The 16,646-nt window shown below is 38.8% G+C and overlaps 1 protein-coding gene across 1 annotated transcript in view; it reads left to right on the top strand.

Annotated features, from left to right (window-relative positions):
• The window catches only part of CREB5 (cAMP responsive element binding protein 5), a gene marked incomplete at both ends in the record, with an annotated part of 200,946 nt that overhangs the window by 9,868 nt on the left and 174,432 nt on the right, over positions 1-16,646 (top strand). The window contains one exon of the mRNA XM_079538541.1: positions 2,687-2,808. Coding sequence (XP_079394667.1) covers positions 2,687-2,808 — 122 coding nt within the window. The remainder of the gene's footprint in view (positions 1-2,686; positions 2,809-16,646) is intronic.

Genomic DNA, 16,646 nt, shown 5'->3' with positions numbered 1-16,646 from the left:
CCACTGCAGATAACAAAACAGAGCAGATTATCTCAGTCTGCTTCTGATACAGAAGACACACTCTTCCTGCACATAGAAGAAAGCAATATGAAGCCTTCGTATGTGTGGTTTGTTTTCACTGTTAAAATTATTTATTTAATGGAGAACTTTTTTCTTTCTGTCTTACATTTATGGAATAGATGCTGAACAGACCAAGAACAATTATATTGGTTTCTGTTACACATACCTTATAATCAACTTGTTACCCATTAATTTGCTGATGTAATCTATTAAAGTAATTCCTGATTTCTTGAACAGCTGTACATCTTGATGAGAAAAAATGAGACCTTATTCATGTTAAGGTAGATACCCTGCACCTCCTTCCCCTTCCTCACACACAAAAAACTATGTATATATGTCTGTATATCTGGATTCAAGCAACTACAGAGAAACTTAGGATTTTTAGTTTTGATGAATGTGGTGCTATTGGCTTGTTTATTGTGAAACCCTGGTTTCTCATCTCAGTTATGAAAATGATACCTTGCTTATTTGATATGAATATGCCACTTCTAAAATAAAGATGTTTCATGTATTTGCCTCACATTCAAATATCTACGTGCCTTTTATGTCAGACTTGGCAAAGATTATTTTTGTATTTTTCTACAAGGTAGTCATGCTTTTTTTTTTTTGCTAAAGTAATACTTGGTTTATCTCTCCTTCTTTTCAGTACACTTCACTTCCACTGCAAATTGCAGTCCATAGTCCAAAGGTATTCCTGGTGAAACTGTACTGAGATCAGTAAGGTTACTCCCAGAGAACAGTTTGGCACTTCTTGTTTAGGGTATGGACCTATACAGTGGCAAGTACCCTCAGGCTCCATAGTGTCAGCAACTCATTGACTTGGCCTCTTATGCTGAGTTCTTGTGAGATTCTTGGAAAGTCTTGTGCTTCTGCCTGGTAATACAGTAATCAAAAAACTGTGAAAACTAATAGATAAATATGTGCACATTCCCAAACACTTGAGTTTTGTTTCCTTTATGCTCACAAGTATAATGCTCAAGCCAACAGAAATAAACCAGAATTTTAACATTAAGGATTTGTCTTTTGTGTTATCTCAGTTTGTTCCATCAAAAATATAAATGCAAACCCATGTGCTAGCCCTTATATTACTTAAGAAAGTCAAGCCTGTAGAACTATGCCTTCTACAGGTAGAAATCAGCTTCACTGTGGCTTTATGGGGCAGAAGATGGATCCCAATTGCTTAGTTTTCAAGTGGAAACTGCATTTCTTCTTGAATGCATTCCTTTTTTGCTGCTTTTTGTTTAGGGTTTGCTGTGTGTTTCTATTCTGATCATGTGATGTTTATTGTGTCTGGTAACTATTCCCTGTCATGGTGAAATACTGGATCTAAATTGAACTTAGCTAGGTGCAAGATACTAAATTTTTCTTCCAGAGCTCAGCTGAAGTGGGATGCTTTCTTCTGAGGTCAGAATTGGCCCGGTATAGGCAATGGGATTAGTATGACACAGTTTTCCTTCTTTAAAGAATGAGTTTCAGACAATAGAGTAGTTGTCTATGAGTATGCAGAAGTTGATTTTTCAAGACAGTTCAGTCTTTCCATAAAATTAGGTACTCCAAAGCAGTTTGAGCTGGAACATGGAAGTGAGAAAAAGAAAGTGCCATGCAAGAGAAGGTTTTGTTAATGTGGTTCTGTACTGTAGTTCTGGGAGCATGCTGATGTGCAGTAGCAAAGAACTTGCCCCAGAATGAATGGTGTTGCCTCAGAGCTGGTCTTTGAAGAGACGATGGTTCCCAAGTTTGGGCTTGACTTTTCATTTAATGGACAAGGACCAGCAAAGTCATTGCTTAAGCAACACCCTACAGAACTTCCCCCACTTTAGCTCATCTGTCCTGCAGGTTTTTGAAAAGAAGATGAAAATCTTGTACCTGCTTGAGTTCCTACAGCCTGTGAGATTCAAAATAATCTTGCCCTACCCTGGGTTTTTTGAGGGGGCAAAAATATTCCTAAAGATGCAGAAAACTATTAAAAATCTTTTTAGTCCAGATCTCATAGTTTATATGTATTATGAATGACTTTTAGGTATAAAACAGATATGGATGCTTCTTTGGGGTCAGAGTTTATTTTTCCTTGAGGCTGTTTCATTTCTTTGAAAATTGCACTAGAAGCAGAACTTCATACCATGGTTAACACCCCATGTGTTTCAGAGACGTGCTCATTGGAGGTGTTTTTTCAAACTCTGAAGGCATGAGTTAGTGCATGTCTGCCACATTTACCTGCATGCTGCAGTGTAAATGTGCATTATAATGCGGTCTGTGCGCTGTTTTGCACGCAGCTATTATTGGAAGTTTATGCATAGTTATAATGACCATTTCCACATGTGAAGGATATACTTTTGTGTTACATGCTCTGTGAAAATCTGGCCTGTTTTCTTTCTGGTTGAACGATGACTGCTGCCTGCTTTCAGACACTGCTGGCAAGCACTGTCTGTCTGCAGTGCACAGTGTCAGACTTCAGTGCTGTGTGGTTTGCTTTTAATGATGGTGCGGTAGGAGTGGGGCAGCCTGGAAAGGTTAGCTAGAACCTCTTTCTTTTTTTTTCTTTTCTTTTCTTTTTTTTTTTTTGGCAGACTGTCTCCCTTTACTTCAAATAGTAAATATCAGCGATCATTTCTTTTCATATTCTCAGATCAGACTCCTACACCGACACGCTTTCTGAAGAACTGTGAGGAAGTGGGCCTCTTCAATGACATTGACTGCTCCTTAGAGCACGAGTTTAGGAAGGCACAAGAAGAAGAAAACAACAAAAGGGTGAGTTTCACCGGGCAGAACCTTTCCTTCCCTTAACAGTCGTGGTGAAAGCAGACTGAACTCTGTTACCAGCTCGTAACCTTTGGGTTAGAAACTAGGTGGCACTCTAAGTTGTGACATGCTTTTCAAACGATCCTAGCAGTTGACAAAAGAAACCCCAAACCAACAAAAAAAGCAAGCATTAAGTTTCTAAAAGTGTGTAATGTGTTTGCCAGCGTTTGATTCCAAGTCTCTGCTTTTAAGTAAACTATAATAAAAACCACACACCTCTTGAGGGAGAGGCTTGGGAAAATTATATCATCTTTTGAAGTGAGGATTGCAGACTTGCTGAAATACATTACAGGGAAGTGCGAATTATGAGAAGACATTTAGTTTAAAAAGCAGTGCTGATCTTTCCTCTGCATCACAGAGGATCCTTGGATTTAGCTGTCATTGCTGCCAGCTTTGTTGTGCGTCTTTATTTATCACAAAGTATTCATGCTGGGGTTGGGGATGGGAATTTAGCTTAGTAGATAATGTATCAATTTTGCAGTAGTTGTTCTATTACTTTTAGTGTTTTTAAATTCATGTTGAGTTATATAGGCCACTCTTTACCAGATTTTGCATGTTTGTGTGCCTGAAGGTTGTTACATCGTTTTGTGGCATCCTAAAGAGATGTTAAAACTTTCAAGGAACTGTGAAATAGCTCAATACACTACAGAGCAAAGAGGTAATGCATGAAATTTTAACTTTTCAAATATGCATCCAGTGATCTGGTTGCTTCTGAGAACTGAAACACATTACTGAACACATTCTGCAGTACTTGGAGATTCATATGCTATGTCCCCTGCCATTGCGGTTCTCCGCCTATTGGACATTGTGTTGTCTGACTTAACTCTCACAGTAATCTGTTTGTCTAACTTGAACATTAGCTGGTTCATAGGCTAAAAGTATGGAAAGAAGATCACACAGCAGCTATGGTGCTACAGCCAGAAGGCACTTCTCCTTAGCGCATGCCTCAGCGTTAGTTTCATGTGTCTGCGTCTCCAACTGCAACTGCTTCCTATATAGGTGTTGCTTCTTGTAGCTGCTGTATATTGCATCACTTGCTTTGCTGTCCAATTCAAAATTCATACATGTGAGACGTGTGCCTGAGTCGATGCTTGGGATTGTGAAATCTGGATGTAGCAGCATTTAGGGATCTTTGAAATACTTTGATGTCTGCGAAGTAAAGGCATTAGAGCACTTTTTGGAAGAAGTGGGAGCACTAGTTGCTGAGATAAAGAGAGGAAGAGCAGGGATATAGAAAGAATATGGGAAGACAATCTAGAAATTTGTGGCTTATGAGGAGGAAGATGGGGGAAGATACAAGAGAAGAGGAGAGAGACTGTGACATAGTAAAATAAGCAAGTACAAAATCCAAATATGAGAGCCCAAGTTGTGGTCAAAGGCTGGGAAAATATCCCAGACTGACCACTGATCCTCACAGCTTTACGCATATGATGAATGTGAGGAAACAGAATTATAATATAATAAATGTATCTAATTGTACACTTTAGTTGTTTCTTGTGTGTTGCAGAGGGGAGAACTGGCCAACATCAAGGGAATCTATATGTTCCTACATCTCTGCAAAGTATCAGTACTGAAGAGGATTCTTAGGTGGTACTTTCTGTATGGCACTTGTTTTTGGGAACTGGAAATATGTAGAAATCTACTGATGTGAACTTCTGTGCAACTAGCTGTAAATTATGAGGTTTGGTGTTCCAGAGTCCACTTCAGCTCACAAAAAGTAGTTGCATAATGTGATTAAAGCCTACAAAAGGGCATCGGGTTACCTGATGATACTAGATGTCTAGTGACCTTGGGATGTCTTATTCTGCACTCCTATTGATCTGTTCAGCTGTCAGTGGTGATCTTAAGGGTTCAGATGGATGACAGGAGGAGGGAGAAATCATTTAAATAAAAATTTAAAGAAAGGTTAAATTCACACTGGTTACCTAAACCTGTAACATTCATACTGTGTTTTCAATTAGTCTGCTGTATGTTCATTCTTACATTACCAACTGACAGGTAGGATTTTGAAGTGGGTCCCAGCAGGGCTTTATGCAAATGCTAGAGACAAAGGCCACAAAAGAAAAGGGACTCCTCTATAACTATTACTAACAAAATGCTTCTAGCAGCCTGTACCTGGAGTAAGTGCAAAGTAGTATTTTCCTAGTGGACCTACCAGTGCTTGGAGATCAATACCAGCAGAAAACTTACTCATGGCACAGAAAAGTCTTGTGAAAATATTTTTGTCAGGTTAATTTCTTTGCACTCTGAAATAAAGTTTTGTTTATTTTAGTATATCGCTGTGGCTTAGCACACAGCATGACACTGAAATCTTGTAAGAGAAAAACACTTTTTTTTTTTTTTTTTTCTCCTTTCTTGGGAGTCATCATTTGAAAACTCAAAAGATACAATCCAGTTAGCCTCTTTCTCCTTCTTTCCCTCTTTATTTATTTATTTATTTATTTATTTCAAGAAAGTGGGAGCCTGTGGGTAATCTATGAAAATTTGTTGCAATTAAGCTGGTTAAGTGGGTTGGTGACAACCCAAATTAGCTGTGAAGTGCTGAGAGAACACTTCTAGGAACAGTATGTGTACCTGTAGCAGAAATGCTAATGACTCAAACCAGTGATTGAACACCTGGTGGGAAGGCAGAGCCAACTCAGGGGAGCTCAGGTGTAAGCAATGCACTTGAGTGAGCCAGGATTTACCTCTTCCCAGACCTTATTGAAGGGTAGGCAGTGGAGGCAAGGGTATCTCTCTGGAGATCACTATGTCCCTGAGGTCGGAAGGTAAGCAGTTTCTTTCCTTTATTTCTGTGCCTGTTGCATTTGAGCAGGTCTTCATTTGCTGTAGCCTGGGGTCGTGCTGCTGCGCTGTCATTGCTATACTTTCCATTCCATTGCTGTACCCTTCTGGGAAAGGTGGTACTGAGATACTGCATGTGCATTAATATCCCAGTTGTTTGACCTGGAACAAATCACTGTCTCTCTGTGTAAAGTGAGAGTAGTGTCTCTTTCTGCCTCTCATACTTGATGTGTCTTACCTGCAAAGACTGTAAGCTCATCTATGAAGGGTCATCTTTTAAAATACACTTGGATTAGTCTTCTTCTTGGGGACTGAGTGGACTTAATAATAATGATGATGCCCTGGGCTTGAACTGAAATGAGAAAGACAAGAAGAAGCTTTTTACAAGGGTCTGTAGTTGTAGAACAAGGGATAATGGTTTTAAACTGTAAGAGGGGAGACTTAGATTAGAATTTAGGAGGAAATTCTTTACTCAGAGATTGGTGAAGTAGTGGCAGGAGTTGCCCAGAGAAGCTGTGGATGCTCCATTCTTGGAGGTGCTTGAGGCGAGTTTGGATGGGGCCCTGGACAGGCTGATCCAGGGGAAGATGACCCTGCCCACAGCAAGTGCTTGAAATTAGATGGTCTTTACGTGTCTCTGTGGCCTTAGCAATTCTATGAAATGAAACTGTCAGCTTGTTTTGTCACTTTGATTACCCATACCATTAAACATTAGCACAAGGTCTCTTCCAAGAATGACCCAATGCTTGACAGCAAAGAATGCTATAGATTAGAAAGAAATACGCTGGTAATTCTATGGGTGAGGTTTTCTGTATCATCTTAACAGCACTCTTCCTGACACAAACTTGTCAAACTCACTACCAAAATTAATATAGGTAAAAGCTATAAAGTTTCCACTTTCAGAAGAGTAAATACTACAGCTCTTAGGAACTTGAGGTTTGCAGCACTGACAGCTCTGCCATAGGCAAAATTTGCAACCCAGGTCAACGAAGTAGAATATGCTGGCACCTTTTCGTGCTAGCTGTATGTTTTAGGCTTTCAATGCTCTGAGCATTTAAGTATCTAAGGAACTTGTGATGGGTTATACCATCAAATATGCCCATTTCTGCTGCTGGATAAGCCCTTCTGCCACATCATGCTTTGAGCATTATGTTTGGGTCTGAGGGAATTGTCAAGGATGGGAGGGGTTAGGATTCATTTCTGAACAACTGGACCTGCTTTATTAAAATGCATCATGCCTCACTTTCCTGCATGGAATAAGACAGAATGGAATTACGCTCAGTAACATGTAGAATATCACATAAAGTAACCTTTAGAAGCAGTGAGTTGAATGTTTTCAACATGAAAGTATTTTTAAAATAATAACTCCTGTTGGAATTTGCATGCATTGCTTGTGAAGGCATATCCTGTCATTTTGAAATCTTCTAATCAGTGTTCAATGCATCAAGATAATATGTAAACAATTACTCACATCTAGAGTCCGACTATAATGTGGGAAGTTCACGACCAGTTCAGAAAGCTCATAGCCAGCAAGTTCTCTGCTTGACTTAATGCTCCTGTTCTAGGCATGCTGTTCCACCATAGGCACCTTTCTGCTAGAAAAGTATCAGCAAAATGAAATAGTCCAGTGGAGAAATAAATTATGGTCAAATATGTTCATGTGATTAAAGTGCAAAACACAGAGTCATGTTTTAAGAACATTTTTTCTTTCTTTCTTTCTTTTTTTTTTCTTTTGCTTCAGTTTTCTAGTATTGCAGCATAAGATAGCTGCAAGTTGAACTTGAGTATGGTCTTGTGAGAAGTAGTGTCAGTGCTGTAGTGTGCTGATGAAGAATGGTATAACTTCCAAGCATGTGCCCTGCCTCTACAGCAATCCTGTTAGCTTCCTTCTTCCCTTGAAAATATGCTAAACCTTAGGGGGCTGGTTGAGGTGAAACAAGAATATTGTTCATGTACGCGTTTCAGAGACAAGTGTTTAGAAACAGCTGTATTTCACTCATGAAATATTACAAACCAATGAACTCATAAGCAAGCCTTCTTCCAGAACGCTTTTCAGACCCAGACTCAGATTGAAGTGTAATAGTTCTCAATCTTTGAATGTAACATCTGTATGTGTATCTGTATCTGTATGTGTGTTGAAGTATCTTAATTTCATAGCATTTCTTTTGCGTGGTGTATTCAAGTATTGTAAAGATACTCTATCACCCTGTATCAGAAGTTCTCCAATGGGTTGAATTTTCATATGTGCTAATTCCATCAAGTTAAAAAGTCTTACTCATCTACTTTTGGGCTTACAGTTGGTTTATAGTCGCATTTTTCTAAATTGACTTTTGCAACATTCTTATAGAAAAGGGGAATGATCTTTTTCTTATCTTCTAAGGAAAAGGAGATTGCAGAAGATGCTGTTTTCCAGAACTCTTTCATAGTGGCACCAGGCTCCTGAAAGAATTGCAAGCATTGAGTGATATTTCCAAGGGAGTTGGGTCCTTTCCACTGTTCCACCAAGCAAGCAGTTTTCTGTGTCTTTTGGTTCCTAAAATATCTTTAGCACTGTAGCCCCAAAAGATTGATAGGGATCTTCAAAGGCATTTTGGTGTCTTGCTCTCACTGAAATAAAGCAGGAGCAAATCACTGAGCTACCATAAAGGATCTGGACTCAAGTGATGTGCTAAAAATTGCAGAGGAAGTCTGTGGCAGAGCCTCGGATTGATTCCATATCTCTGCAGTCTCAGCACAGGGCATCGCGCAAACCATGTGTGTTAAAGATTTATCAGCTGTTATTCAGTGTTGCTAAAGACAGGAAGAATGCTCTCCTCCTCTCTCCAGATGGGTAGACTTGCTATACTTCAGCTGCTTTTCTTAACTTGTGGTGCTTTCATAGTAGACATGTGGTGATGCATTTTATATAGGAATTCTGCAGTTGGCACTTTGGTCCAGTGACTTTGAGTCATGTTTTGAGCATACATCTGTAGTTGAGACACTTATTCCAGGCACTTTGTTAGCATGCTGAACTGTTACAGAGCTGTGCAGAAAAACTTTCAAGACAACAGAGTTCATAACATGACCTTGCAAAAATATTTGGAGGAATGGGCTTTAACTTCGCTTGTTTCTGTCAGTACATTTTATTTTCTGCTGGCAGGCAGGTCTGTCTTATCTTCTTCTGTTGCAATGGAACGTATTTGAATGGATTTTTGTATTTAGATCCTCATACTCTGAGGGAAGGCCTGAATGCTTTTCCAGCCTATATTATGCAGAAAGGCAATATTTGAGGGCATACGTTTTTGATTGAGCTAAATCTCCTTAGCCATAATCGTTCCATGTTCTTCTGAATTCCAGCTGATGAATCACCCTGCAGAGCTCAGTCAGGGCAGTCCACTTTCCTTCTGCTTCATATTGTCTCTGTCCCAATGAAGTTGAGTCACTCTCCTGTAATGTTTGAGTTTTAGTTGTGCTTTGTATATTTTGGCTATCCCCAAAAAAGGAAGACTGCCTGATTTCATTCTGATATTTCGTTCAGAACAACATCGCATAGCTGTTGTGTGTTTTGCCTTGGTCTTCCTATGGATGTTTTTAATGGCACAGCTTTCTTGGTACATGCTTAGATTATTACAGCAGCATGGACTGGATGGCATCTGATGAAGGGATAAACCTTGCTCCTAGTAGTGTTTTCAGTAATTCTGTCATTTAGGTAAAGCCTGTAAATCTTGGCAATCTCCTTAGAGCTTACATTCTGCTATTAAATACAAACTCTGGTCCCAAGAGCCAAATTTTAAGTGGACTGCAGCCTATTGGGTTGGTTAGGTAATAAGATACTGCTGATATATTTCAGAGCAAGGTGCACTTTTATTTTATTTATGAAGATAGACATGCTGGTTGAGGGCTTAATCACAGCTGATAAATCATTTTAAGAAAGTCTATTAGAACCATATGCTTATTCCTTGTATTAATATGGTATGTCTGTTTCTAGTCTAATAAGTCAGGGTCTCTTCCCCTCTTCCTTCTCCCTGCCTGGTGTGTGAACTATTTATCTGTTTAACTGATATTGCTTGCTTGGGGGCATTTCTGTTTTTAAGAGGTATCATTAATAAAAGGTGAGCAGAAGAGAGAGAAATTTTCACTCTCCAGTGCGAATGGGAGAGCTGCATGTTTTCAGTCATCTTTGTGTAGGAGGAATTTCAGAGCAAAGGTCCAAAAGCTGAGAATGGGAAACCTATCAATTAAAGACTGGAGAACCATGGCATGGCCTTCACTCAGCATAAGGTTGTCATTTTGGCCCAGGTGGTTGCAATCCTGGAGCTCCAGGGCTGTGAGGGGGTGGGTATGCAGACATTTTGGTTACCTCACCTTTCCCTCCCTCAGAAAGGGCTGCTGTGGGAACAGGTTCCATGGCCATCTAATGAGATCCACATTGGCAGTTACTTTGTGCCAAGTCCTATTTATTATTAATTGGTGGTTCACTTGCAGATCTTTCCTATTATTTATTGATTATACCTCTACATATTTATTATTTTGCTAAAATTCAAATGCTAATAATTTCCTGACTTATTTTTCGCTTGCAAACTTTGTCTACTGTCAAAGTGGACACAGTTATAAGATTTCAAAACAGCAACGAGTTTTAATGTTGACTGGATTTCTTTCACATTTTGCACATGGCAGTCATCTATTTATAAACCTCCATAGGGACTCCTAAACCTTTACAGTTGGGTTTCTCCCACTTCACCCCCTTTTCTCCCTTGCTCCCCGAAGGCAAATCTTGTGTTTTTGGCATAAAGACAATGATGGTGATTGTTGTATGGATAAAATATCTACACGCTAAGTACTGTGGGTAAGGTTTTTTTTTTTTTTTCTTAAATTTGTACCTCAAGCAAAATAAATTGGAAGTTAGAAGCATCCAAGAGAATAAGGGTATTTTAATCGTAAAGTAGGAGGTCCTGGTATGAGTTTCTGGTAGCCTTTAGTGTTACAAAATGAGAAATAGGAAACTTGCTTTACACCAGTTGTGTAGCATGACCCTTTTTCAATACTGCACAAAATTATTCTCTTACTAAAAGCCACCAAACTTGATCATTAGATCTGAAGTGCTTCAGAGTAACTGAAGGAGTAGTGGTTAAGAGAAGCCAGAACAACTGAGCATGTACTACAGTAGTCAAACGATTACTACTTTTGGATGCATAATTTCATACCTTGTGGGGGCAGCTCCACTGACCCTAATGGAATTTGAAGTTTTTTTTAGCCTATTGCAGCTATGCAAAGATCTGAAGGAAGAAGAAGCCTTTCCTCAGAGATGAGAAAAAAATCTCAGTTCATGGAGAGATGTGAAGTATCTGATTACTTAGCTGAGATCCTGATAATATGTCTGGCTCTTTTAAAAACCATACCAGAGATGCAGAAATATACATTTTAACTATTGTTCTGCTTTCTCTCACATGCTTCTTTACAGAAGTTGCCAAATCCTCTCTTATCAAATAAATATCAGTTTGCTTTCTTCCTTGAAATGTGTGTGGCTTGCTTGGTCCCTGGGAGGATAACAGACATTAGTTTGCCACGTGAATGTACATGTCAAAGTGCAGATCTGCCAGCCAGTCTGGGGCTGGGCAAGGAGAATGAACTCAGTGTTACAAACAGCCTCTTTTGAATTTCTACAACCTATTAGTCACAGCAAGCTGCCCTTATTGATTTTGGTAAGAGAGGTCACTTTTAATCCTCTAAAGTGGAGAGAGCTACATGCACTCTCCATAGCATAACATTAAAATTGACACAGCTCTGCATCACTTCTATGAAAACGCCCTAAACCTAGATGGATTATTGCCTTGCTTTTCAATGGCTACAAGCTGCTAAGAAGACTGTGCTACCCCAGAATTTGTGTAAAAGATTCAAAGTACTTGATAAGGAAAGCCCAGCAAAAAAAAAAAAAAAAAGCTGAGAAAATATGAGCACAATTTATTTAAAAAAAAAAAAAAAAAAAGCTGTCCCTGCAGAAAATGGACATTAGTCTTAAAGTTTAATTCACCTTTAAAAAAAATAATTAAAAATCAATAGAGAAGTTGAGATTATCATATAAAAGAATAAGCAAGAACTGACCTTATTTTATGATTATGAGAGGAACTTTTTCTGGTTGATGGCCCTTGCCAGTTTTGTTTGTTTTTAAAAGAACTAAATCTTTGAATACAATGCGTGTAGTCCCACTTGAATCCTAAGGGTGCCTCAAAACAAACACCAGAGGTGAACTCTCAGCAGTTTTCTTTTTCATCTTTGTTATCCCTGTCCTGACCCTCTTTTTCCTGCCTAATGATTGTTTGCAGCGTACTGTTATTAAGTGAAATCATCTTGAGGGAAAAATATGCTCAGTGGGGATAGAAAAATTGTTGTGCTTCTGGAGAAGTCTTTTTTTTTCCCTTTCTTTGGAATTCTGGAAAATGACTACTGCCCCTCTTGATTTTATGCCAGAAGTTATTTGGAAACTTTTTTTAAAATGTTTTACTCATTTTCTGAGTCTCAGTAAAAGATGTGCAATGTAAATTTTAAGGAAACTTGTTACCTTGTCCTGTAAGCTTTGTATTCTCTCTTTTCATTTGTTGTGGCTTTTTAATCGCTCCTCCCACTGTAGCAAAATGGATTTTGTTTTGACCCTGTTCTCCAACAACAAACAGCAGTTGGTCTTTTCTGCTGTACATCATTTTTTCTAAAGGAGGTCTGTTGATATCAACTGAAAGAAGCTGTAGTTCAGGTAGAAATGCCCAAGTTAGAATCACAAAACAAATCATATTCTGCATGCAAGCATGTTTTCCTCCCTCTCCTCCTAGAAAGCCTGAGAGATGAGTGAGAGGCGAGGTTGGTAAAAACCTGTGATGCTGTTCACTGATGAAAGACACACAGGCTCTACACTATTTGCTTCTTACTTAGAAAGGGAATTTCTAACCTGAAGAGACAACTGCAAAAGGAAGTGCAGTTAAAAAAAAACAAAAACAAAAACAAAACAAAACAACCCTGAACAAACACAAAAATAGTTCACCACCAACATAAAAGGACACACATTAAGGGAGTACTGCTCAGGCAGGCTCTGAGCCATACAGGCTCCAAGTGTAATGCATATAACGATGGAGGTTCTTGACTTCCATGCCACAGCACCTTTCAGTTGGCTAAAAGTGCCCTACAGTCATTAGCTAATTAGGTCACTCAGTTCCTTCTCAACAGACATTAAAGTAAATATGTGTGTGTGCAGTGTGGCTTGCCCTCTTGTGTTAAGAGAGATTTGTTCTTTCTCCTCTTCTTCCCTTGTTTGAGCAGAGGTTTCTCTTTATTCTTTGTTTTGTTCTCTGTGCTTGCTGTTAGGACAGAAATGAAGCTGGGTATCTTTTGGCTTCACTGCTTCTCACTGAGAAGTGGTATGGCAGTGGCACATGGAAGAAAGCTGCCCCATCTGCTCATTTTGTGTTTTTATCAGCAGTATTTTTTTTCCTTTGTTTCAGACCTCATTTTTTCTAGCAATGAGGAAAATAAAATATATTGCCTGTCATTCCTACTGATGGTAGTCTCTGATTTTGGAGTCATCCCTCATGTCCTAACACTGTATGGGAGAGAGGAGGCAGGAAAGTATGGGTTGCTGAAGGGGGGAAAGGTGTGAAAAGAAGTACTAATCACCAATATTTATATAAAAGTATATATATAAAATACTTATTCCTGACCTGAAGCCAGGACCTGGTTAGGAAAATGAAGGGGAACGTTCACAGTGAAGAAGAGGAACAGCAACATCAATTAGATGGAGAGCTGAGGAGTATCCATCGAAATAAGAATTTGAAGATCATAGAATCATAGATGCTTTGGGCTTCTCTGTGATGCTGATTTTCACCTGTTTCCCATTCACCAGCACTGGCACAGTTTCGCCATACTTCACAGCTGCTGCTTTCTTGTAGTTCATTTCCAAGTAGGCCTTGTTCATGGAGTGGAGCATGATCAGATTGCTCACTTTGCTGAAGGGCTGCACGATTTTTTTTAATGTCCTGGTCTGAAAAGCCGCTGTCTAGTAAATTGGGTGTCTGAAGGACCTTCCCACAATTCAGTAATTCCTCTCTCAACAGCCAGATATACAGAGCAGCCTGAGGCCTGCTGGGCACTGCAGGCGTATGATTTGATGATGAAATTATGCCTCGTGGAGACTGAGTCAGTTTCTCCTCTTAATGTTGAATAGAGATGTAGAGCTGCATCCCTTGACAAGAGCAAGATGGAGATGTTCAGCTGATAAGTATTAGAATATTTTTCTGAAAAAGAGAGAAAAGGGATATTGTTGTTTCTGCTTTCAGTTGTTTTGAAATGTACTTGATTTTCCTCATACTCTTATCTCAGGTCTTCATATCCCATGGCATGTAATATCTCTGTAAGGCTTGTTTCTCTAATGACAAGTAGTTACCATAGTTCCCATTAATACTATTTTTTAGTTCCAATACGGTAAACTCATGCACATGTGCATGCCAGCATAGACATTTCACGAAAACTAGGAAAGGCATTAAGTGTATTACGCCTTCGCACATAAGTTCTTATTTTGTGGATTATCGTTTGGCCTGAATCTTTCTCAGGTACACTTTCCCTATCCCAGTGTCTTTTCTTTGCTTCATCCATCTCAGCCAGTTAAATGTGTATATAGATGCTTTTCTGAAATGAGGCCAAAGACCATCTACTTAAATAGTTCTTAAACATGTGGCTAACTTCAAGCATGTGTATAGGGGCTTGTTGAAGAGATAGTTTGCTGAATCAGGACTTCCCAAATTGCAGCCAATCTTCTGCTTTAATGCATCTTTGTTACTGCCTTGTATAAAATATAGGTAGCTATTGTTACTTGAGCTCTGTAGGTGAAAAAAGTTGCAGTTTAGTTGACTGTTGTCTAAGAATAAAAATAATCTTTCAACTGCTCTTCTGTTACAACTTTCTTTTTTTAAATCCCTTCTAATATATTTTTTTTCCATTTGTGAAACATAATTAATTGCAATTTCATGTTGTGATTAAAAAACTTATTTCTCTACTGAAATGCTCATTAACCTGGTCCATTAAAAAAGTAATTTCTTTCTTCTTTCTTTTCTTGAGACTTTGTTTTCAAACAAGATGTGGCACAGAGGTAGTAGTAGATATGCATTATTATTGACTAAATTATTGTGAAACACATGTCCAGTCTTCTGCATACATAAATTTTCGTTATATCCTCAGAAAACAGTTTTAAAGAACAATAAAATTAACATCTCACTGACTTTTCCATTCACTGGCATCCTTCTGTATTCAAATGAGATAAAGATGCCTGTCCCATGTTGTTTTGGTTTGTTTTCTCCATCCAGGATGGGAGGTAGTGTGGGGTGAAAACAGGTTCCACAAAGCAGATGCATCTGTGAGAAGATGAAGGCAAGGGAAAAGGGGCAATGAGGGATATGTTTCAAAGTGCTTCTTAGTATATTGTTAGCAATGGAGGGCTCAAACCGGCTTCCTGGTGGCAGTCTGAGTAAAAACAAGACCAAACACTTTACTATTGTAGTTGAGTCACTTAGTACAGTGTTTTACAACAGAGTGCACTTCCCTTGTATTTATGTAAGACGGTAAGACTCAAAAAATATAATTGGGCTTTCCTTCTTTTTCCTCACTGCTTTTCAATATTCGCTTCCTCACATTCCATCTTCAAAACAGTTAATCCGTATCCCCTTCTTGAATAGCATTATCGTGACAACACAGCAGTGAAAAGAACCAAGGCTGCAGGACTTCTAACAATACCAGAGGAACAGGAATGCCCTGAAAAAAATGTGCTCTCATCCAGCTGCCCTTCATATTGTTGTCTCCCTATCCAATTTACTAGAGAATTTCCCACTGGCTCTTGGCTTGTTCCCAAATGAGAATGTAATCTTTTAAAGATTACACTCCATAATGCAGGGACAAGGAGCTCTTTATTAACTGGGATGGGGAGTCACTTGCTATTAGGAAAGGGAGAGGGATGGGCTGTAGCAGTGTTTTGTGAGCTCTGCTTTCTGCCCCTTTTTGTTTCCTCAGTGATAGGATGGCAGGTTGGGAGTGGGAAACTGCCGCAGCTGCACTGTAGAAAAATAATTGAATGTAGGTTATGATTATGGCAATTACTTTTATAATGCAGGGGATTATACCATAACTATTACATTGCCAACAAGATTAAATTACCTAATACTGCAGCATGGTGTTTTTTTGTTGTTTTTTGTTTTTTTTTTTTTTTCAAAAAAAAAAAAGTAAGAATCTCTGCTTGTTCTGAAGTTGATGCATTTAAAGACTAGTGATACAGTGTAAAAAAGCCTAGAAACTAAGGAATTTGAAGTGCTGCCTGTACAGATACTGTTTGGATCAGATCCCCATCTCTTCGATTTCAATGAGCAACTCTAGCTAGACACCCTCATTCCCCTTTTGCTGTGTGAAGCAATGTAATACTCCAGTAATTTTAAATGCTCCCTTTCTCTGCTATCAAGCAGAGAGGCTTCCACCACTTACAGTTAGTTCAAAGATAATTAAAAGTTTTACTTGTAATAGAGAATTTTAAAAACTTCATGAAGGGACCACGTTTTTCTCATGTGGACTCATTGAACTGATTGGAAAGCCTCAGCAGCAAATTGTTTTCACATTATACACTCCTTTTACTATGTATTTTAAAGATGTGGTTTAATACAGAAGGTATATGTACATAATGTAATCGGTGCTAAGTCACTTCTAGCATGGATTGAGTTTTGCTGAACCTGGTAGAGTCTACATAGTGTGATCCATGGCTGCATCCATAAAAAGGTTGTAGATGAGACTGTTTCATAAGAGTAGTGTGGATATAGCCTTATGCATATATCCATGCTACTTGTGGTAGTATGCACTCGTGGTAGAAGTATAAGCTACGTTAATTATGCAGCAAGAGCAGTTTCCCTTTGTTCATCATCTGGAAAATGAGTAGAAAATTAAATTTTGTAGACATCAGAAATATATCACGTTGGTCATTACCAGAAAATTAAGTGGTTTGATGG

The sequence above is a fragment of the Tetrao urogallus genome (assembly GCF_951394365.1).
Source record: "Tetrao urogallus genome assembly, chromosome: 7".
NCBI lineage: Eukaryota > Metazoa > Chordata > Aves > Galliformes > Phasianidae > Tetrao > Tetrao urogallus.
The sequence above is the reverse complement of the archived record's forward strand: the minus strand, read 5'-3'. Positions and strand labels throughout refer to the sequence as shown.